General features: G+C 43.7%; 1 protein-coding gene across 1 annotated transcript in view; it reads right to left on the bottom strand.

Moving 5' to 3' along the window:
* The window catches only part of Ncbp3 (nuclear cap binding subunit 3), a 35,713-nt gene extending 11,251 nt beyond the window's left edge, over nucleotides 1–24,462 (bottom strand). The window contains exons 1-9 of the mRNA NM_025818.3: nucleotides 24,247–24,462; nucleotides 22,405–22,470; nucleotides 18,801–18,906; nucleotides 7,216–7,341; nucleotides 6,630–6,758; nucleotides 5,570–5,646; nucleotides 4,518–4,626; nucleotides 2,516–2,615; nucleotides 1,428–1,531 (exon numbers count right to left, since the gene is read on the bottom strand). Of these exons, the coding sequence (NP_080094.3) occupies nucleotides 1,428–1,531; nucleotides 2,516–2,615; nucleotides 4,518–4,626; nucleotides 5,570–5,646; nucleotides 6,630–6,758; nucleotides 7,216–7,341; nucleotides 18,801–18,906; nucleotides 22,405–22,470; nucleotides 24,247–24,429 (1,000 nt within the window). The 5' untranslated portion in view covers nucleotides 24,430–24,462. The remainder of the gene's footprint in view (nucleotides 1–1,427; nucleotides 1,532–2,515; nucleotides 2,616–4,517; nucleotides 4,627–5,569; nucleotides 5,647–6,629; nucleotides 6,759–7,215; nucleotides 7,342–18,800; nucleotides 18,907–22,404; nucleotides 22,471–24,246) is intronic.
* Nucleotides 24,463–24,850: the final 388 nt, after the last annotated feature.

Below are 24,850 nucleotides of genomic sequence, written 5' to 3'. Positions count from 1 at the left end.
CTGTGAACTCAATGCCAATTAATTAATAGTACATATTAAGTCAACTGTCTTTAAACAGAAAAATGGGTACAGCAAGGTTACATACTGATCAGTTGATGAAAACAGTAAGACCAGATGTTTTATATGCAGTAACTCAATGTTCAGTATAACTTCATGTCACATGATAACTCTTAAAAATAAAAATCAACATTAACTCTAAAGTTTATGGGCTAGGAGACTAGAAAGATGGCTCAGTGGTTAAAAAATGCCCACTTCTCTTGCAGAGAACCAGAGTCAATGGCTTGTACCTCAAGCTCCAAGGGAACCTGACACCCTCTCCTGGCCGCCACAGGCACTACACAAACCAACACCCCAAGCCCTAGCCACAAATAATTAAAGATAAAATCTTTTTTAAAAAAAAAAAAACATGAAATAATGCTTGCCGTTAAGCGGGAAAAACAAATATAAGGTATACACTTACAATAATTAAATTTTTTGAAAGTAGACAATAAGATACATGTAAAATGAAATCAGTTACTGTATTAGGATAGTTGACTTAGTGGCATAAAGAGAAGGTTACAATATCTTTTTTGTTTGTTTTTCAAGACAGGGTTTCTCTGTGTAGCTTCTGAAGACCAGGCTGTCCTGGAACTCACAGAGCTCCTCTGGCCTCTGCCTCCTGAGTGCGAGGATTAAAGGCGTGTGGCACACACCCAGCTAGCAATGTCTTAAAGTAACTGAAATTGGAAAAGCATAACAGAAGCTATATGTATAACTAATATGCAGAATTCAAAGAAACAATTGTGTATACATCCATTAGTAAAAGAATATATATTCCACCTCTTCCTGTCTCATCCCAATGACATTGGCACCTGTGCACATTATATTGTTTGTATACTGACTTACCTAGTTCTATATAAAGTAGAAGACTATACATGTCAAAATAAAATTCAATCTTTTAGAAATCATAATGAAAATGGTTCCTTTATAATAAAGATACAAGAGAGAGAGAAAGAAAAAAGCCTCAGGTCATAATGTCCCATGTCTTGGCAGCAGTCATATGCAAGAGCTAATGTGTAAAACACTCAGCACAGCAGCCAATCACATCACTGGAAAGGGAGAACAAAGGCTCCATTTGATGAGGTTGTTTCCACGCTGTTGCTGACATTAATAGTGGAAAAATTAAGTTCCTAAGAAATTTTTATTTTAATTTTCTCTCTGTAATATATGGTCTTTTTAAAGATCAGTTTTATAAAATCATGTGACCTCCTGCATGGGCAATTTAAAATTAACCACGACTTGACTTACTTTCCTCTATGTTGGCAGAGGGTGGGGGCAAGGAAGAGAGGATGATAAAGTTTGGAACCTTAAAAGACTATGTTAAGAATAAAAATACGATTTTGAGAGCCAAACGTGTGTGTCTACCCAAGAGCTGAGCAGGCAACTACCGGAATGTCGGTGTTTATACGACGTCAAGCCAACGTCATCCCCAATCAGGGCTCTCTTCTTGATCACATCCCGCTGAATGCGACGGGAATGATATCTTCGCTTCCTGCAATATTGCCAAAATAAGCACACCATCAGAAACCAATAGGAAGGATGCTGAGATCCACTTCACTCCAGCTCCACAACGGCAGCGTTAGGTGCCAAAGCGGCGTTCTCATATCATTGCACAGCTAAGAATCACGAGCTTGTCCCCACAGCCTTCAGTCCATGCTGGTTCTGACATTCCGCCACAGAACACCAACTAAGGATGAAAAGCAGCTCAAGCAGTGTTCAAATCATGCTTGGTGGCACATGTCTGTAGTCCCAACACTTGGGAGGTGGAGGCAAGAGGATCAGGAGTCCAAGGTTCTGCCTAGCCACATAAGAGTCCGAGACTTGCCTGGGTTACATGAGACACTGTTGTTTTAACCCCCCACCCCACCCCACAAAAAAAAACATTTTGCAGGGGTCATCAGTGAAGACAGAAACTTGAAACTGACAAAATGCACAGAATAAAAAACTCCTGCGTGCCTAACCATAAACAGACATCTATGTCACCCCCAGCCTCAAGAAACACTGTGGAGGAAGGGCCAGAAAGAATTAAGAGCTGGAGAAGGGCGACATGGGGTCAACACTGACTTCCTGGGTATGGCACGAATACAGCACTCCTCAACTCAGCTGTGAATACCTGCACAAAACTACATAAGACTAAGCTCATCAACCCGTCATGGAATAGGGAGGGACACACAGGGCCCCATGATTTATATGCAATTTGTAGTTGAGGGGGAGGGAGAGATTTTCTTCAGTGACTACTGTTAAGATACCCATGCTCCTGTAAAAACCCTAACAAAACTCAATGGGTCACTCACACACACAAGAGAGCTGGCAAGGTAGAAGGGAGCTAGTTGGAAAGGAGTGGGTGGGGACAGGAGAGGCCAACATCAAACTATGAAAATGCATTTTCTACATGTACATTTATGTCATAATGAAGCCTATTATGTGTTAACAAAACCAGACAAACAGCCATTATATTTTAAGGTTTTGGACTCACCATGAATTGCTAAGAATTCCTTTCATGCCTCCATAATTTGGATTTCCATACTTCATGTAGTATTGACTTCTTCTGGCTGCTCCAAGTTCCTTTTTGTCATCTAAAGTTAATAGAACAGTTACTTAGGGTTTCCTGTGAGAGTGAAGATAATATTGACTAGTTGATTTTAGATGTTTGTATTTTGAGGCAGGGTTTCATGTAGCCCAAGCTGACGGTAAGTTTGCAATATAGCAATAGAAAGACCATATAGCCGGGCGTGGTGGCACACGCCTTTAATCCCAGCACTTGGGAGGCAGAGGCAGGCGGATCTCTGAGTTCGAGTCCAGCCTGGTCTACAGAGTGAGTTCCAGGACAGCCAAGGCTACACAGAGAAACCCTGTCTCGGAAAAAACAAACAAACAAACAAAAAAAAAAAAAAAGAAAGAAAGACTATATAATCCATGAATATACTACTTTGATAGTTTTATAAAAGCTATATACCACTTTTACAGCTACTGTAGAGTACCTGCACTTCCATAGTTACCAAGACATTATTAGCAACAGCCCATTTCATCAGCCCCCAAAAGACCTTCCAGTAGCCCCGTGGCACTGTCCCAAATTGGGACACACAGTGGCATCTTCTACTGAGATAAGATACCAGCAAGCTCATTTCTTCTGCTGGAATATAGAGGCACAGAAATTATGTAGAGATAGGACAGCAAAGCTACCCTGATATGGCACTGTGGTAGACACACCGGTGGGCAACACTGCTGTGACCATCAGTGGATTCCTACATGTGTTCCTGGTCCCTAGGAAGTTGTGACAGACCAAGCTCAGCACTGCAATACTCATTTATCTGTTATTCAGCACAAAATACTGGCTTACTTGCTGGCACTAGTGAAGGTGAGCATCCTCTATGACAAGACATGAGAACTTCATCAGACAGGTAGACATGGTAGATAATGGGCTCTCCCAGTGGGAGGAAGGGGATCCTTGGTATTCACTTGCTACTACACTGAGGTGCCTAGGCTACTCAACTTCATCTCACCTCAAACCAGCCCAAAGACACCAAAGGCAAAGGTACCGCACACACAGCTCTGGTTCCGGAGTTTCTGCAAAACCAGACTTCTACCAACTTCCTAGATACTGGCCTAGGCCGTGGTGGTAGAGTCCCTGAGCCAGTGATTCCAGGGGGATTCAAGTGTGGTGACAGTGGAACTGAAAGAGCACCTTTACTACTTTGTTACCTACTAGGACGACCAGGATGGACACAGTGGTAGACTTCAGTGTGTGCTGAGGGAATCTCATTCATTTCAAAGTCAACTCTCTTGCCACAGACATGATGATATCTCTGAGATAAAGCCCTGGATCTCATCAGTACACCCCTAACTAAATCTTCATCCATAGCAGCACTTCAGAGGTGGGCTCTGCATGTTAGAGGGCATCCTGAGCACTGCCAATGGCCCTTGTTCCAGTGCCCAGCACCTATGGCTCCAACAAATCTCCTACTTTAATAAAATTTACTTCATAAAAACAAAGTGTTAAGCCAGATACGGTGGCTCACACATTTAATCCCAGCACTTGGGAGGCAGAGACAGGTAGATCCTTGAGTTTCAGGCCAGCCTGGCTTACAGAGCCAGTTTCAGGACAGCCAGGGATACACAGAGCAGGGCTACCCTGCTTTGAAAAACAAAAACAAAGCACCCTGTTTGTTTTTATATGTGGAATTCCAGAGTTAAGTAAAAGGGGAGGTCAAAAGGGGAAGGAAGGGGATGTGTGAACAAGAGGAGGATTAAATGGGACCCAAGTGCATCACAGGCATGCAGGCTAACAGTGAAATAAAGACACACTAACAAACACAAATGTAAATGAAATTCCCCCTCAGTCAGTAAGCTGCTTTTTCATAAATTATTTGTTTAAAAGGAGCTTTGGCATTATTTGAACTCGCTTCTAGTCAACAGCTAAGTTTTACTCAGTAATTTCATCATTCTGACCAAAAATCAATACCAAAGATCAAGTTTACCTTTTGTAGCAAATCTCATGAATAGTCTATTTCCTTTAGCAAGTTTGTTAGCTGGACGAAGATCATTTCGTAACAGAGACTCTTCTTCTACCTGAGACAACGTGTCCAACTTAAAAGACAAAAAAAAAAAAAAAGGAGAACACTTTCAACATAAAACTCCAGCATTTTTCATACTTTTTCTGTGCAGTTCCCATTAAGAAGCCTTCTGCCCATCAGTGTCACAGCATCTATTCCTACGGCGACTCTGAAGTCAGGGTTTCCTTGACTAACTCGCCTAAAAAATAGTCCCCATCATTTTCTATCTCCTTTATTATGAACACTTTTTAAAAATTATGTGCACAGGAAAGTGTCTGTGTGGAGTTATGTGCACATGAGTTCTGTCTACAGAGGACAGAACAAAGTTGGCTACCCTGTAGTGAGTATGACAAGCAGTCGTAAGCCATCCCACATGGATGCTGGAAGTGTAACTCAGGTCCCCTGCAAGCACAACATGTACTATCCCTGCAGCCCTTAATCTCTCTCCCTTCACCCTTTACAGTCTTCAGAGTGCTCACTGTGTCTCCTAGCAGCAACTGTGTATCTGTCCTCCCCTCTAAAATGCAGCCTCCAGTGAGGCAAGGGCCTTTAAAAAAAAAAAAAAACCCTGATAGTTTGTTCCCAGAATTTGGTATATAGTAAACACTTACCATTTAAATAATTCAACATGAAATGAATATACTTAGCTGAGGGCACAGATCAGAAGCACAGCACTTGCCTAACATGTGCAAGCCCCCCACCTCTAACCCAAATATTTCAAATGAACACTCTCCAACATTTCTGACAAACACTACTTGTTTTTTAGATAACACTTCAAAGTGTTTCTTATTAAACCCATTTTCTCTTCTACACAAATATGAACACTATTCTAAGACTCCAAAATGAACTGTTACATCCACACAAACTAAAAGGCTACATGAACATAGCTTACTAAGTCTTTACATCTGACATTTAAAAAGACAGTAAGCATTATTTTTTTCCAATAAAACCTTAGATATCTTTGCCCTATTACTAACCTCTACATCACTTGAATTCTCATCTTCCACTTCTCCTTCTTCAGTCTCGTCGTCATCTGAACTGTCTTCCTGCTTGTCTAAAATGGAGTGTGAGGGACAAGAGGAACCTTAATGTAACCCCATCATAAACTCGTAAAGTTTAAAAAGCCCAGTGTTCCCTATTCCTATTAACTGATAGACCCAAGTATCATAGTTTACCTCAGAAACATCTGGTGAGGCAGTATTCACAATGCTCTATCTACTCAAGGCCCTGAACAGATCGGTGCACAGGGCGACATCTGGTGAGGCAGTATTCACAATGCTCTATCTACTCAAGGCCCTGAACAGATCGGTGCACAGGGCGACATCTGGTGAGGCAGTATTCACAATGCTCTATCTACTCAAGGCCCTGAACAGATCGGTGCACAGGGCGACATCTGGTGAGGCAGTATTCACAATGCTCTATCTACTCAAGGCCCTGAACAGATCGGTGCACAGGGCGGCATCTGGTGAGGCAGTATTCACAATGCTCTATCTACTCAAGGCCCTGAACAGATCGGTGCACAGGGCGGCATCTGGTGAGGCAGTATTCACAATGCTCTATCTACTCAAGGCCCTGAACAGATCGGTGCACAGGGCGGCATCTGGTGAGGCAGTATTCACAATGCTCTATCTACTCAAGGCCCTGAACAGATCGGTGCACAGGGCGGCATCTGGTGAGGCAGTATTCACAATGCTCTATCTACTCAAGGCCCTGAACAGATCGGTGCACAGGGCGGCATCTGGTGAGGCAGTATTCACAATGCTCTATCTACTCAAGGCCCTGAACAGATCGGTGCACAGGGCGACATCTGGTGAGGCAGTATTCACAATGCTCTATCTACTCAAGGCCCTGAACAGATCGGTGCACAGGGCGGCATCTGGTGAGGCAGTATTCACAATGCTCTATCTACTCAAGGCCCTGAACAGATCGGTGCACAGGGCGGCATCTGGTGAGGCAGTATTCACAATGCTCTATCTACTCAAGGCCCTGAACAGATCGGTGCACAGGGCGGCAAGGGCCCTCTTTGTGCGCAGTTACCTTTCTTGTTCTTCTCCGACGACTTGTCTTCACTGGCATCTCTGCTTCTCATCTTATCCTGGGCTGGCAGAGAACTCATATTGATGAGAGCTCGTGTGGCCGTCATCTCGTCCAGCCAAACCACATTGCCTACGATAGAGCATCAGCACACCCGAGTGTAACTTCCTGAGAGCAGATTTGGCATCAGGTTCACTGCCACAGCCTAACTGGCTACAAAGGCTGTTGGTCAATATCAAAACCAGCTCATGAAAAAAGCAGACAATGGTGGCAAATGTCTCATGAATGTCCTCCAGAGCTACATTCCCAAACCCAATTCCACCAATAACTATTCTGAGCAAGGAACTGCCTGAAGCCAAATGTGGCAGCACACACTTACAATCCTAGCGTGTGGCAGGCAAAGGCTAGCGAATTCCCAGTGCTACGCCAGGTGGGGCTAGACTAAGACTTGTGAACTTTTTTCTCCTAGGCTAAGGACAAAAGTTAAGCATAGGCAGTTTGGGCAATAATTATTCACTATCAAAATAGCAAGAACTCCTTAAAAATCATAAACGAAAGCATACTACACCGAAAATGTAGGTATACTTACAGGAGGTGTCATCCAACCACTCAATGTGAGCTGGAGGATATTCCTTAAAATAGGAGAAGATATCCTGGGTGCTCATTTCATCCACTCCACAAATGTAGATTGTCTCCAGTCTCACCTTGGGAATTGCTAAAAAACAAGACACAGAATTTTCCTACCTGCTATTTACAGCTTGCTAAGAATTTTTTACCATGGTTTAGATAATGATTCTAGAAGAGGAAGAAACTGAAACAGTAATAATTTCAAAAGAACACAGAACAAGAGGGTAGGGTCGACTTCTTAAATGTTTATATTGACCTGCAATAAGCAAATGATGGGATGCAGAATAGTCAGGTAGGACTCAGATAGAGGAAGGGGTTAGCACCAACAAATAAACAAATATACTGCTGCATAGGGCTGTTCACAGTATTGGGGCCTTTCTCAAACTGTACTGTCCTGTCCTCCCTCCCCCAAAGATATACACCCAAAAGAAAAAGGACATCCTACAAATCACAAAAAAAAAAACCTTCAAAAATGAACAAAAGGTGTAAAACAATTTATACAGACAGGTAAAATTATGAAGAGATTTCTGAGTTTGAGGCCAGCCTGGTCTACAAAGTGAGTTCCAGGACAGCCAGGGCTACACAGAGAAACCCAGTCTCGAAAAACAAAAAACAAAAAACCAAAACCAAACCAAAACAAAACAAAAAGAAGAGATGGGAAGTTCATATTAAGACAATATCAAGCTGGGTGTGGAAGTAGACACCCTCAATCCTAGCATTCAGGAGACAGGCAGGCAGATCACTGTGAGTTCCTGGCCAGCCAAGGCAACATAGTGAGACCCTGACTAAAAACCAATGAAAAAGATACTGAGCAGATTTTGTCTTTTGCATGATACATAGGCTACATGGGAAGAGTTGCTTCTCCTGCTAGGGGTAGCATAGACAAGGGTACTCCAAAGGGTATCAGAATGTACTCTAGCACATATCCTAAAACATCTCAATTCTCGCCTCAATCCTAACACACATGTGAGTTCACAAAGGAGCTCACATAGCAATGTTCAGGGCAGGTCTATTTCTAATAATCCAGCAGCCATGAGGGTAATAAGTTATAGCTTACCCATATTAAATAACTTATGGTTTATTCAAATTATGCATAAAATATAACACACAGGTTATATATATATATATATATATATAGAGAGAGAGAGAGAGAGAGATTATATACCAGAGATTCTAAAACATACTGAATGAAAAAAAAAAAGTTACCAATCTTACAAGCATTCACGGCCGGCCAGGAAGAACGCAACAAACCGGAATCTTCTGCGGCAAAAGCTTTATTGCTTACATCTTCAGGAGCCAGAGAGCAAGAGCAAGAGTGCAGGAAAAAGAACAAGAACAAGAAAGCAAGAGAGCAAGAGAGCAAGAAAAAGAACAAGAACAAGAAAGCAAGAGAAAGAATGGCAAAACCCCGTCCCTTTTAAGGAGAATTATCCTCCGCCTAGGACGTATTACTCCCTGATTGGCTGCAGCCCATCGGCCCAGTTGTCATCACGAGAAAGGCAGAACACATGGCGGGAAAACTGCCCCTGCACGTGTGCAGATTATGTTTACCACTTAGAACACAGCTGTCAGCGCCATCTTATAATGGCAAATGTGAGGGCGGCTCCTCACATACCAACAGTTCCTGAGGCCTGGGAGATGGCCCAGCAGTTAAAGGGCTGGCTGCAACATAAGCCTGAGGAACTGAGTTCCAACCCTAGACTCCACATTAAGAGCAAGATGCAGTGGAATGCATCTGTAACCCCAGACTCTACAGATGAAAGCAGAGACACAGCTCATGGGTCAGCTGGCCTGGAGAACATAGCACAGAAGAAAGAGATCCTGCCTCAACAAGGTGGAAGGTAAGAAACTAACCCCGAAAGTTATTCTCACACCCCTATATGCACACTACAGCATGCACACATTCACAAATAAATACATCATTATGTAGCATTAAACACCTTAGTAGCTATAGGAAAAAGCCTGATCCCATTCACAATACATTGAAAAGAACTGTTACATCTGGTGAAAAAAAGTTGAAAGCCATGCCATCTGAATGTTTCCATGAAATACTTCAAGTAGATTATCATATTTAACCTTATTAACTGTAAAATATGTAAATATGTCATTAAGAATTTTGCTGAAAGGACCCAGATATAGCTGTCTCTTGTGAGATTATGCCGGGGCCTAGCAAACACAGAAGTGGATGCTCACAGCCAGCTATTGGATGGATCACAGGGCCCCCAATGGAGGAGCTAGAGAAATTACCCAAGGAGCTAAAGGGATCTGCAATCCTATAGGTGGAACAACAATATGAACTAACCAGTACCCCCCCCCACCCCCCGCCCGGGAGCTCGTGTCTCTAGCTGCATATGAGTCAGAAGATGGCCTAGTCGGCCATCAGTGGCTGTGCAAACTTTATATGCCTCAGTACAGGGGAACGCCAGGGCCAAGAAGTAGGAGTGGGGAGCATGTGGGGGACTTTTGGGATAGCATTGGAAATGTAAATGAAGTAAATACCCAATAAAAAAAAAGAATTTGTAAATCTTTATATATCTACAACCTGGTTCTGTTTAATTCCTTTAAAGACCTCAGGCAGAGACTAATCGTGAAGGGGCTGTGGACCACGAGCAGTGGGGAGGAGTGGAGCAGGAGGGGCGCTGGAGGATGCATTTGACAAAGCCTGGCGTGTGCGTGTATGGAGATGACAGAGGCCTAACAATCTGGACAAGTAGTATTAATTTTTAAATCTATGCAAATAAGACATCCCATAGAAAACTAGGGTCTTATAACCTCCCTTCCTGTTCTCAAGCAAGTCTGGCAATTCTGCTCTCAGTACTCCGAAGCATGTTTTTCTTTTTCTTTCTTTTCTGTTTTTTTGTTTGTTTGTTTGTTTTTCGAGACAGGGTTTCTCTGTGTAGCCCAGGCTGGCCTCAAACTCAGAGATCTGTCTGCCTCTGCCTCCCAAGTGCTGGGATTAAAGGCGTGCACCACCTCTGCCCGGCTGCATGTTTTTCTTTTAACTGATACATGAAAACAGTGCATGCTGTGCTGGCTCAGGCCAGTGATCCTAGCATTCAAAAGGCTGAAGCAGGAAGATCACCAAGAATTCAAAGCTAACTTGAGCTACATAGTGAGTTTAAGAAAAGCCTCGGCTATAGGGTAAGGTCTTGTCTCAAAAACAAAAAGTACAGCAAACATCTATGATTCATTTCTGGTATAAACATTCGAACTCCTTTCCTTTAGATGTTTGAGATATATATTACAAAATCATTCTCTATAATTACCCTCCCATGCAGTTCCACAACCAGACCTTCTTACTCCAAACTGTAACTACAGCCATTGATCAACTATCTCCAACACTCTATCCTTCCTTTTCTCCCAGTCTGGTATGCAGGATCTGACTGTCACCTGCTACTGAGCTCTTGTATTTTAAAGTTCATATGGAATCATGTGCTACTGTTTATCTGTGGCAGGCTTGTTCCACTTAGCCTTATACCAATTTCTACTTCTACCATGCGGGCACAACGCCAGGACTTTGCTTTTTATAGCTGAAGAGTATTCCATGGGAGTACGTACTACACTTTCTTAATCATCCATCAGCTTGTGGGGCAGATGTAGCTCAGAGATGGGGCTTACTTAGCATGTGTAAGGCCTCAGCTTTAATCCCTAGCACCAGAAATGAGCATTTAACTTTGCTTCCTGTCCCGGCTATGTGAGTAGTGCTACAATAAACAACAAAATGCACAGGTGTGCAGATACCTCTTCAAATCCTGCTTTTCTTTGGCTATCTGCTCAGAAGTGGTGTACTGGGTTCTATGGTAGTCCTACTGCTTCTTTTTTTTTTTTTAAGGTTTATTTATTTTATATGAGCACACTGTAGCTGCCATCAGACACCCAGAAGAGGGCATCAGATCCCATTACAGATGGTTGTGAGCCACCACATGGTTGCTAGGAATTGAACTCAGGACCTCTGGAAGAGCAGTCAGTGCTCTTAACCACTGAGCTATCTCTCCAGCTCCCTACTGCTTAATTTTTAAAGGAACACATAGTATTTTCCTCCATACAGCTATCCCAATTTACACTGACACCGACAGTACCACCTTGAAGGTCCCAGACTAGATTTGAGTAGGTTGAGCCTAGATGGTAGAAGCAGGTCAGCAGGCTAGTTACTAACTCAAAATGTACAGAGCCATGCCTAATCTTCCAATACTGCAACAGGATCCATCACAGAGTTCATGTTGGAGAACCATGTAATCAAGTTATGAAACAAAACAAAACAGAAAACTCATACGTCCAAACTCTTATCATGTATTTATAAAGTTTATAGCTTTGTGTTGTGGTACATTCAGTTATTCTGAGGCACATGCAGCTATGCAACAGAGCATAGGTTGGGCACACCTGAGAAATGCTTAGGGGATTGACAGATGGCTCGGGAGCTAAGAAAACTTTGTTCTTCTTGCAGGGTACTCAGATTTGCTCTCAGGGACTCCATGTACATGGAACACAGACAAACACGCAGGCAAAACACTCATAAATACAAAGCAAAATATTTAAAAAAAAAAAAAGGGCTTGTAAAATCTGAAACAAGGTGGCTGGAGAGATGGCTCAACGGTTAAGAGCACTGACTGCTCTTCTAGAGATGGCTCAGCAGTTAAGAGCACTGACTGCTCTTCTAGAGGTCCTGAGTTCAATTCCCAGCAACCACATGGTGGCTCACAACCATCTGTAATGGGATCTGATGCCCTCTTCTGGTGTGTCTGAGGACAGTGACAGTGTTCTTACATACATTAAAATAAATAAATCTTTAAAAAGAAAAAAAAATCCAATTTAAAAATAGGCAATATGGCCTCTGTATGATGGTGTAGGCCTTACTCTCAGCATTCAGGAGGCAGAGATTTGAGAAAAGGAAATGTGGGGCTATGCCAAGCATGGTGATATTGGTAGTACCCCATCTGTAACTCCAGCACCGGGAAGGCAAAGGCAGAAGGTTGCTCTGAACAAGAGTTCTAGGACACCTTGTATAAGGTGAGTCTATATTCTTTTTAGTTCCTTGAGCCAAAAACTGAAATCTAAGATTTTAGAAGGCTATGGTGAGTCAAGAGATGGTTCCACAGAATGTAACAAAAAACAAGACAGAGCCAGGCGTGGTGGCACATTACACGCCTTTAATCCCAGCACTGGAGAAGCAGAGGCAGGTGGAGCTCTAAGTTCATGACCAGTCTGGTTTATACAGTGAGATCTGGGCCAGCTAGGACTGCACAGTGAGACACTTGTCTCAAAAGAAAAAGCAAACAACTCCCAGTGATGAAAGAGGGAAAAGTCTGGGTGTTAGGGAGAATACTTATTTGTTCATCTGATAAAATCAAATGAGTCAGGCACATGAAAAAGGTAACAAAACTCAGTATCACCACATCGTAGTGTATACTAACAGATATCACAATACTAAAAGAAAGCCTACAGATTAAAAACAAATAGTTTAAACACAAAAGAAGGATGAAAGGGTCCAGCTTGAGACCCACACCCACTCCACACTGCCTGGAGGGCCAGGATCCAGAAGCTGGATAGCCCAGAGACCCAGCATAGAACCAAACATGACCAGCCACAAAAAAAAAAAAAAAGGTCAGTGAAACAATTCCTAATCAGTCTGTTATACTTGCAGACAGGAGCCTAGCATAATTACCATCAGAGAAGCTTCACCCAGCAACTGATAGAAACAGATACAGAGACCCACAGCCAAACATTAGGCAAAACCTGAGGAATCCTGCAGAAGAAGGACTGTAGGATGCAGGGGGGTCAAGGACACCACAACAAACCCATAGAATGAACTAGCCTGGGCTCACAGAGATTGAACTGACAATCAGGGGGACTGCATGGGTCAGACCTAGGCCTTCTGCACATGTTACTGTTCTGTACCTTGGTCTTCTTGTGGGACTCACAGTGGAAGAGGGAGTGTCTTTGACTCTTTTGCCTGCTTTTGGGACCCTTTTCCTCCTACTGGGTTGCTTCATTCAGTCTTAATATGAGGAGGAGGGTGCCTAGTCTTACTGCAACTTGATATACCACGTGTGGTTGATATCCATGGGAGGCCTGCCTGAGTGAATCCCAGATGGAAGGCGGGGGAGAAGGACTGGCAGGGGAGCAGGGAGCAGAAACTGAGGCCAGTATGTAATACATGAGAAAATAAATTTTAAAAAAAGTATTACTTTTCTTAGTATAAGAATAAAGAAAAATTATTATTTATTTTATTTGTTCCATATTATGGGCCCTGTCAAGTGCATGCTAAGCAAGCATACTACTTCTGAGTTACATCACCAGCCCTTTGAAACTGTTTTGAAATGATATTCCATCATGATAATTAAAACTGCTGGCATAAAATATTTTTTTCCATTCTTTTAACTCATATTGTAAATCTTTTTTTTATTATTTTTTTTAATTAGGTATTTTCTTCATTTACATTTCCAATGCTACCCCAGAAGCCCCCCAAACCCTCCCCCACTACTCCCCCCTGGTGTTCCCCTGTACTGAGGCGTATAAAGTTTGCAAGACCAATGGGCCTCTCCACTGATGGCCGAAAAATATTATTTTTTCATGTAAATTTTTTATTTTTATATATTTACTCTCTAAAAAAGATTTATTTTTACATATATAAATGCATTATCTGAATGTATACCTGCATGCCAGAAGAAGGCATCAGATACCTTTACAGATGGTTGTGAGCCACCATGTGGTGGGAATTAAACTCAGGACCTCTGGAAGAACAGTCAGTACTCTTTTTTTTTTTTTCCTTTTTCATCCTCCCCTCCCGCTTTTCTTTAAGATTTATTTATTTATTATATGTAAGTACACTGAAGCTGTTTTCAGACACCCTGGAAGAGGGCATCAGATCTCATTACGGGTGGTTGTGGGCCACCATGTGGTTGCTGGGATTTGAACTCAGACCTCTGGAAGAGCAGTCAGTGTCCATTGACAATGGACAATTTTCTTCAAAAGAAGCAGGTCAAAAACCAGACTGGTGTCACAGGCCTTAATTCCAACTACTAAGGAGGCTGATGCCAAAGGACTCCAAGTTCAAAGCCATCCTGACCCTGACTCAAAATAAGAAAACAAGGACTAGGGATGGAGCTCAGCGAGAAAGCACTTATCTGGCATGTGCACGTGGTTTGCTCTCAAAAGAAAACCAACTCGGCAGAAGCAAGGGCCCCCAGAGATAAGAACTTTGTTAAAATCAGGATCTCATGGAAGGAGGCCAAAGGGAAAGGCCCTTACCTTGCTGGCAATGACACAAAATAAAACAAGCCTAAGAAGGTGGCCAGACTTACGGCAAGTGAACTGTGTATTTACTCAGTGTTGCTCTCAAGCCAGGCACTCAGGGCACCATCTTGGATTCTCCGACAGGGAAGGAAGATGACCAGCAACAGAGTAGGACACAAGTTCAAGTCTTGAGGAGAGGAGATTTCAGAAAACCCCCAAAAAAGTCAACCCCCAGCCCTCAGCTTAGGATAACTAAAACCAAATACAGTAACAGTTTAAGAAGGCTCTATGAAAATCATAGGAGCATTTAGGTGAGCACAACCTAGCATGCAAGCCCGGGAGCGAAAGGGGGTCAATTCCAGGGACAAAGGGAAACTTTCAGTGACAGAAAATGCTGATGTAGAACTGTCAGGAGGCAGTATGCTGGAGACAGAAAAGAGAGACAATGCCCACAGCCAGAGAGACTAGAAGCAAACATAATCACAGGGTGATCACGGCTGGCACACTGCAATAGCTTGCCGTGACAAGGACCATGACTCCAGAACAACATGAGCAGGCCTATCAAATGTACTGACAGCACAAGGCCTTTAATCCCAGCGCTCAGGAAGGAGAGGCAGGCGCATCTCTGAGTTCCAGGACAGCCAGAACTACACAAAGAACCCTATCTCAAATAAAACCAAAGCCAACCAAACAAAAAAAGTGCTGACAGCTAGCTGGGAGTAGCGGCACAAGCCTTTAATCCCAGCACCACAACACAAATGAAAAGCAACAGAGAACCAAGATCATTTCCAGAGACTCAGATCTTCTAGTCCAGTTACATCCCAACATGCTGACTTCAGAATCAGGCAATAATCTCCACCTCTGTAGAACAGGGAAAGAGAGAGAGGTACCTTGAAGCCTTGAGAAGGGTTAACCCCACCCACGCTGATGCAGAGATGAGAAGGAAATTCAAGCTACAGACTACAAAGCTCTTCGTCAGTCTGAAATTTAGTAGGCAGCAGCTATGATCCCTTAAGACACCAAATCTTTCCTACAGGAAACAGCATGGGTTTACTAAGAAAAAAGCCACACTAGACTCATGTTCTGGGATTTTTTTTTTTTTTTGACAAGATTACTAAATCAACACAATTCAAAGGATACTGTGGATGGTGTGCCATGAGAGTCAATGTGCACAGCCCAGGAAATCGGTGCAGCTGTCCCTCTGCAGATGGAAATACACTGTACAACTCAGCTGACAACTGGATCAAGAAAAAAGAAACTATACAGACTCAAGGTGAAGATACAGTGATGTATCAACCAGGTGTGATGATGCAACCCCGCAACCCTAGCACAGCACTCAGCAGGTAGGATAAGAGCCACACGTTCAGGAAACTTCTGTGCTGAAGACAGGTCCACTGCCCTGGTTGGCACAAGAGAGAGGACAAGGACCAACAAGCCTGCTGTTCAACACAGATACCATATCCAGAGTCTACACAGCACCTAAGAAAGGACATGTAGAAACCCCAGAGAGACGGGGGACCAGAAAGACACGTCAAACAAAAGAAAGTTGGTCAGGACCAAACGAGATGGCTCACACTAGTAACCCAGTACTTAGAAGGCAAGAGGACTACCTAAGCTTTAGGCCACCTGGGCTATCCTAACACTTTGTCTCAAAAGATAGAAAAGAAGGGCAGTGAGGCTGTAGTTCTCTTTTTCTTTCTCTCTCTCTTTCTTTTTTAAGATTTATTTTATCATGTATACAACATTCTGCCTGCATGTAGGCCAGAAGAGGGTACCAGATCTCACTATAGAGATGGTTGTGAGACACCATGTGGTTGCTGGGAATTGAACTCAGGACCTCTGGAAGAGCAGCCAGTGCTTTTAACCTCTGAGCCATCCATCTCTCCAGCCCCTGAGGTCGTATTTCTATAGCCATCACTGTATGAAAGAGGAAAGTACTTAACAGTGGTTTTCCTAGGAGTCACAAAGCAACCTGGTTACCAGACAGAAACTCGTAGAGAGCAATGTTCCACACAGGCAAGTGTCCTAAGACAAAGCTGCCTGCCCCATAATGATTTGTATACCTTCTCTGGAAGACAAAAGGCCTGAAGTATTAGGAAGGGAGCTGGTCTAAATAATCTAGAAGGTCCCTTCCAACCATAAAAGCTCTGATCCTGGAGACATGAGGACCAAAGCTATTTAGCAATCTACTATATAGACATCCAAAAGTAGCAAATCCCTGTTGATGCATACTAGATGTAGCCTGTGCCAAGCTGTGTCCCTGAATGCTAGCAAAATAAAAACACCGGCTTCTAGTCAGTCCAGCCTTCAAGTGCAGTCCTGCAAGTTTTTCACTCCCTCTCAGCACTTTGATTTTCTCATCCCCCAGGGGATTGCTAAAGGACAAATTAGCCATGTAGCAGAGCAACCGTTACTCAGTAAGCATTTAACAAGTGTTATTATTGTTGATATTAATAAGAAAAAAAAATTAGTTGACAGCTGGTATAGCTGTGGGTATGAAGATACTCATTTCAGTTCCCCTCTCTGAAGCTGGTTTGCTCAGGTGACTACTTAGAAGAACGCCAGATAACTAACATCCACTAGATACCTACTATGTGCCAAAGCACCAATCTAAGAGCTGCAACATGTTGACAGACTCCTGACAGTTCTGTCTAATTTTGTCCAAGGTTACAGAGCGACAAAAAGAATTTGAATCCAGGTAAATGGGCTTCAGAACCTTTGTTCAAACCCAATGGTTCCCAATCCTGACTCCACATTAAACTACTCAGGAGATACAAAAACAATAGTTACCTCTAGGACTTATCCAACTGCATCTGCCCACAATTTTATCTTAGGCCATCTTGCCTTAGGCTTGTATTCAGGTTGCACTATAAAATGAGCAATATTCCCCAACCGATGTCCAGGCAAACATACTGCCTTGAAAATGAAATATCTGCATAGCTGAGTATGGTGGCACATACCAATAAACTCAGAACTTGGGAGTCAGAGGCAGGAGGATCAGAGTCCATGAGCTATGTGAGATTCTACCTAAAACAAAAACTTGGCAGAAACGGAAGATTCTGATTGCTCTTCTTATAAGCAATTGTTGACTAAAATTACACACACTAAAACAATTTTTTTAAAGTAAGGTTTAAGTCTTTAAAGTTAGACAGATATAGGTTAGAATCCTGAGTTTTTCATTAGCTCTGAGCAACTCATTAAACTTCTACAACCTGTTTCTTCCTTTGTAAAGTAATTATAAAAAAATATATTCCTCAGAGACTTGCTGTGAGAAACAAACATGTGCCTAACGCAGTGCCCTAAGAAAGCACAGTCTCAACAAACAGTAGCCACCTCCCCTCACCCAGCAGGTTCCTGGGCTTCCTTCCGCTTTCATCAGTCAGGCTAAAGAGACTCACACAGCACCAGAGCTTCAACACGCAGTCAGAAGGCTGCCTCCTGAGCCCTTCATAAACACCAATATTTACAAATGCACAGAGAGGACTGTCGGGGTGTTCATGGACTTACAGAAGAAGGCAGTGAGAAGGATGTAGGCTGTAGGCTCACTCTATTGAGCGCTCCTTTTAAAAACTGCTTTGCTAGAGAGTCATGGTGCACCCCTAGAATCTTAGAACTTGGGAGGTAGAAGCAGGAAGACCATGAGTTTAAAATCATCTTCAGTTTGAAATCAGTCTGAGCTCCATGAGACGCTGCCTCAAGCAAGCAAACAGAAAAGTAGTAATTGGGCTGGGATGTGGTGACTTGACTTGATTAGCATGAGTGAGTCTCAGAGTTACACCTAGCACCACAAAGAAAGAAAAAAAGCCCACCACTATCAACTGCCTTGCTATAAGTTCTAGGGAGAAAAATACCTTAATAAAATAGGCTACAGTTGATTTAGGTCTCTTTGAGAATAAGTACTGAGAGGCCTGCATGTACCATGCATTATTACCAATAAAAATCCCAGCTGCTCCAAAAGAGCTCCAAGTGCCCTAAAAGAAAGCTTCAGAGTGAAGCCCGTCCACTCTTCTTAAAGGCAAGGAACAGCTAACTAACATCACTAGGATGAAAGCAGAGGAGCAGGTTCCGAGGTAAGGATGCACGGCTCCCCTCTGACACAGCCTCCCTGACCCTGTCTTCTGTTCCACTCTTCTAGCTCTAACCGAGAACTATCTGACAGCGTCTCACATTTACAAAGGTGATGTTAGAACCCCTTCCTCTTGGGTATTTGGATGACGACCGGACATACAGGACAAAGCCAGAAAGATCGTGAAACAACGGCAGGGAAAGTCACTCTTGAACCAGGATGAAAAATCTCCCCCAAACACACTGTACCTTTCTTCATCATGTCTCGGTCCAAGGCTACATTTCTCTGGGCAAGATTTACTTCTGCTCGAAAGTGGAAGCGCTTGGCTCGCTGTTCTTTCTTTTCAATTGCTTCCTAGAAAATTAAAAAAGAGGCAAATAGGGAAAGGGAGGACGAGGAAAGTTAAATCATAAACATGCTGCAACCTTCAAATAAATCACAATAAGCAACCTTGAATGTGTTTTGCAGAAAACTGGACATGCATAGCATACAGTAACCCTGCTGAAATCATTTCCATTCTATCAAAACCTATGACTGTACCCAGAACATAGTAGGAAGTCAAGAAGTCAGTGAATACTTGTTTATAAAGTTTTCTGATATTTCATGTATCACCAACAATCACACCAAGAAGTTAAAACAAATAACCTAACCTTCTCAATTTTCCTAGTGCAGAAATGAAGATACAAAAAAACGGAAGAAGGTTTGCAGAAAATATCTCCTCAAGCTAAGGGCAGATCTGATCCAGTGCTATTTCCAGGAACCCCACAACTACCATTATCACTTTACATTGTCTGTGGGCATGGTAATCACACCTATTATGCTCTTCCACATTATGTATGCCTGAATGGTCCACTCCCTAAAAGCCACACCCCCATTTAAAAATAACACCAGAGCAAAAATAGTCTCCTCTATTCCAGCCTTATGTGCATGGAATTGCCTGTTTTCCTTTGTAAGTGACAAAGACACCAACACTGCTGGAAAAACTTTGTAAATTTCTTCCAAAGGTGAAAATAAATTCAGGTCCAATTATGATTTTCTGATGGCTCTCAAGGGCCCTTCAGTAACTGCAACTGAAGGCCTGACTAAAACCAGCTTGAGGGCATGAGGAAGCAGCATGCTTCTATTATTTCCTAATGGTTAGGCTCATTTTTTTCCCCCACTGAAGTCTTCCTAGCACAAACAACAATCTACTCTCTTCAATTTGTGTGTATGTGCTTAGTGTATAGGTAGGAACAGATGTGTGCATTTGAGGATGGGGGAGCAGGTCTTTCTTAATGCTGCGATTACAGATACAAACACACTGCTCTGAATTAAAAAAACAAACAAACAAGCAAAAAACCCATGGGTGCTAGGGATCTGAGCTCAATTCTTATGCTTCCACAGCAAGCACTTTACTGACTGAGCCAGTAAATCTCCTAGCCAAATTCTTTTTTTTTTTTTTTTTTTTTTGGTTTTTCAAGACAGGATTTCTCTGTGTAGCCCTGGCTATCCTGGAACTCACTCTGTAGAACAGGCTGGCCTTGAACTCAGAAATTTGCCTGCCTCTGCCTCCCAAGTGCTGGGATTAAAGGTGTGCGCCACCACCGCCCGGCTCCTAGCCAAATTCTTTTCCCCAGTATCTGTTTCACATATTAGAAAATAATACCAAGTTGAAAGAAGTCTTCTTCTCAAGTGAAACTGAGAACATTCACTTTGTACTATTTTCTCCACTAGAAGATGCTCGGCTCTTTCTTTTGGCCTTTAAGTATCTGACACAAACGGAGAAGGAGAAACTATAAAAAGCCATGTATGGCATACTTATATTTATTGTTTTTAAAGATCCAATATATAAATATATACTATTGTTTACATCATAAATTGGGTCTGGAGAGATGGCTCAGCAGTTAAAAGCACTTAGGGCTCTTACAGAGGACGACAGTTCAGTTCCCAGCACGCACATGGTGTAGCTCACAGTTGTCTGTAACTCCAGGTCCAGAAGATCTGATGCCCTCTTCTAACCTCCATGGGCACCAGGCATGCACATGGTGCACCTAATATATGCAGGCAAAACACTGATACACATATATAAAATAAAAAATATAACTGAAATTGAAAAATCTGTTTCAAACTGAACAGTACACATTTAAATCAGGAAGAAAGAAAAGGTCTGGGGCTGGAGAGATGGCACTGACTGCTCTTCCAGAGGTCCTGAGCTCAATTCCCAGCAACCACATGGTGGCTTCTAGCCATCTGTAATGGGATCTGATGCCCTCTTCTGGTGTGTCGACAGAGTACTCATATGCATAAAATAAATAAATCTTTAAGAAAAAAAAAGTCTGAACTGAAATAAAGCAATGTACTGACAATTTATCACATGGAAATTAAGAAGCTTCACTCTGAGGTATTATAATGGAGGTGATACAATGGTAATAGCAATCACTTAGCAAAAGACAATATTGTCAGATGCTGGGAATAACTCAGTTGGTATGGCCCTCAAAGGTTAGACAGGCAGACAACTAGAAAACCCTATTCTTCTAGGTTGACAGCCAGTGTTTCCATAGATATGCGTTAAGGGCTCAGTTACATGCTGGGTGCTGTTAACAGTTTTTAAAGCGTGCGAATGACATCCAAGTAAGCAGCCCCAAGGCCAGGGACGTGGCGTGACTGTGGCTGTGCTTGTGCTTGCCATGTAAACCTGACAACCTGAATCTGGATCCCCATGTAAAAGCCAGACACTGGCACATAGCTGTGACTCTACACTCGTATAGCAGGACAGGAGACAGGAGGCAGAGATGAGAGAATACCTCAAACTCAAGGCAGGAGGGGACGGAGAGACAGCCGAGCAGATAAAGCCACTGGCTGTTGTTGCAGAGCTCCAGGCCTGGTTCTCAGTACCCACAGGACAACTCACAACTATCTGAAGCTCCAGTCGTAAGGGAACTGAAGCCCACTCCTGAGCGCCTCACACACGCGTTCTCAACGTGGTACACTGACATACATGCAGGCAAATCACTCACACACAAACTTGAAAATAATTTTCGTAATACTACTACCAACAAAAAAAGAAGCCAGATGCAGTGGCATATGCCTTTGATCCTAGCACCTGAAGTGCAGAGGCAGGCGGATCTCTGTGGGTTCAAGTTCAGCCTGATCTACATAGTGAGTTCCAGGACAGCCAAGGCTATGCAGAGAGATCTTGCCTCAAATAAAATAAAACAAATTAAAAAAGATGAAAACAAAACAAAACAAAACAAAACAAAAAAAAAAAAAAAAAAACCCAGGTGGTAGTGGTGCACGCCTTTAATCCCAGCACTTGGGAGGCAGAGGATTTCTGAGTTCCAGGCCAGACTGGTCTACAAAGTGAGTTCCAGGACAGCCAGGGCCACACAGAGAAACCCTGTCTCGGAAAAAACAAAACAAAACAAAAAAAGATGAGAGGTGAGAACCAACACCTGACGGTGTCCTCTGACTTCACAGGAGTGTTACAGCACACACACACTTTCACACAAACACCCGCTCCCCATCAAACATAAGTAAATGTTAAGTAATAAATAAATATTAAAATAAGCATTCCCAGTGCAAACTCTTTCTTGGAAAGGATTGAGCACAGGCAACTAAGGACAGTGATTATCTTTTCATGGAGACGAGCACACACAAACGCTGCCTGAATGTCTTCTGGATACAGAAGGACATCCTTGGGTAGACAGATGTAGATATGTGATACTATGAGATACATATCATATATAGATGAGATATATATCAGCAGTAAAAGAATAAATGAGGCAAGATATTTACTGCTGTGTGAATGTAAATGGTAAAGACCAAGTTCATTAACTCCATCTGCTGATCAAACAATAGCCCAGTCTGTCTCACCTTGGAGGTGACATCGATCCCAGTGATGAAGCTGCCAGCCTTGTTTTCATATCTTCTGCTTGTGTCCTAACAGAAGAGGAAAGATGACAAACTCTGACAGAAAAATCCACAGAAAAGGCAACCTGGCAACTGGCCCTTTTGGAAGTCATTCTTTTCAGCAACTCTTCTCCATTTTAACAACTCTTGTTAGGAGGAAGTCTATCTCTGAGGCTCCACAGAGAGGCTTCCAGACGCCAGGCAGGAGCCTGTTCATAACATTAAGTAATTCTGTCAACTCAGGGTATCTATATAAATGAAAATCTAAAGTCTTTTGTGAAAAAAATGTCAAAAATGAGATAGTCACATAACTCCCCAAACCAGACTGGACACATTTCCCACGAAAGGCCACTAGGTGGCGCAAATGCCTCCAGGAGAATGCTTCAGGTCCTGGATCTCTGGGAAAAATACAGGCTAATACAATGAAGAAAGGAGGGGATAAAAACAGAACTAAAGTCTCAGGACTGCAGCTGATACCCTGGACTCTGCATTCAATCTCCAGGCCTTGCTTTCCTCCACAATACCTGTCTTTCTGACTTCTGTTCTCGTGCTTAAGACAATCCAACATTTCTCCAACAAAACAATCCTGTTTCCATCTCTAAGACTTCTGAGCTTGCTGTCCTCCCCGCTAGGAATTACTCCCTTCCAACTGACATGGTCGGCCCCTTTTTGTCATTTGGGGTTCAAGTTGAATCTAACTATCTCAAGGGACTTTCCTGTGCATCCCAACACACACCAACTGCTTCACATCCCTCCTGGCCACTGTGCTTTTTATCCTATTAACAGGGTGTGTGTGTGTGTGTGTGTGTGTGTGTGTGTGTGTGTGTGTGTTTGTTTTTGTAGCACTTAATACAAAAGGGAACTATTTACTTGTCTCCCCTACTAGGGCAACACCAAGAGGGAGTTCGCTCTTAAGCACCTAGGATTACACCAGCACACAGAGAGGTGTGTGATATAAACATGTTAAACTGACTGAATGGATAACACCTGACCTATACACTATCCACTATAACCTATAGATGTTGTCACCAAAGGTATTGTCATTTGTCATCACTACCTTAGCCTTCACTCATAACTTCAAATGTAAAACCAAGCTGCTATCATGTAATTAAAGGAGGGGGCGCAGGGAGTTCACGTTGTATGTGAAAACCGAGCTATCCAGGCCTCAGACCAGCTTTAAGAAGGGGCATGTGACTACCAAACCACAGGCAAAACACTCCTCAGACCCACTGTGGTTAAAGAAAGATCAAATGTCACTGTGTGTCAGAAGCTGGGACCACCGAGAGTAGACGCAGTGAAGGTGCGGGGACGTGAGGACCCTCATCCACAATACCAACACACGAGTGTCTGCTGTTTGACAGGTCTAGCCCTCCCAAGCGAAGAGAGCTGGTTTAAGTGACACCAACTCGGCCGGGGAAGGAGGACCCACCAGGAGACCTGGATGCCGGCGGCACCTAACACTTTCTTTGAGGGCTGATTCAGGTTCTGTTCCCGCCCGCGGCTCCTTTTTATCTCCAACCAAACACAGCTGATTCCGTTCGGGGCCACCGAGGGGCAGCGAGAGGGGTGTCCCCAACTCTCTCCGAGATCCCCCGCCTCTCCAGCGCTCTCTGCACCCATTTCCGGGCGCCCCGGCGTCCTTTCTCTCTGGCGCTCTCCGGGTCATGCGCGGCCCCCGCCTTTCGGCGCTCGCGCCCCTTTCCCGCGTTCCCGGACTTGCGCCAGTGCCGCCGTCCGCCACCTTCCCTGACTCTCCAGGGACACCCGCCCGGCGACCTCCTCAGCCCCCGCCCCTCTCGCCCGTACCGGGAGCAGTTCCTTTAGGGAGCGCCGCACCGGCACGATTTCCAGCTCGCCTTCTTCCACTTCCATGGGCTCCGGCTCGCCACGCTCCAAACCGGACTCCACCTCGGGCGACGGAAGCCCCAAAGCCGGCCCAGCGGGGGCCTCCGCCTTCACAGACACTCGCAGGCCGCGGACGGCCGCCATAGCTGCCAGCCGGCCGCACCACCGAAAGCCCGCCCCTCACTCCCGCCGCCTAGAGCGCCGTCGCCGATGACCACAGAGGAGCACCGCTATCACCTAGAGCGTCGTCTGTTTCTACCAGAAAGCTGTCCTTATCTCTGGCGCCCCCTTGGTGACCTAGGAACCTGGGGCCGGCTTGGGGCGGGACTTCGCGGGGTAGGGGGCGGGACGAAGCAGTGATGGAGGTGGAGCGTCGTCTGAGGTTCCAAAATACCTGCACTTTGAGGACTATACTTCTAAGAACTGCTGAGCGGTTACCGCGATCTATCATCTAGGCAATCTGAGCGTTTACAAAGTTATTTCCGTAGTAAGCTTTGGCTCTGTCAAGTCTTCCAGTAATTGAGCCATATTATGTGGTCAAAATTTTAAACTAGGGCCCAGTGTA

Source organism: Mus musculus, chromosome 11 (genome assembly GCF_000001635.26).
Source record: "Mus musculus strain C57BL/6J chromosome 11, GRCm38.p6 C57BL/6J".
NCBI classification, from domain to species: Eukaryota; Metazoa; Chordata; class Mammalia; order Rodentia; family Muridae; genus Mus; species Mus musculus.
This window is presented reverse-complemented; position numbering and strand designations above follow the sequence as displayed.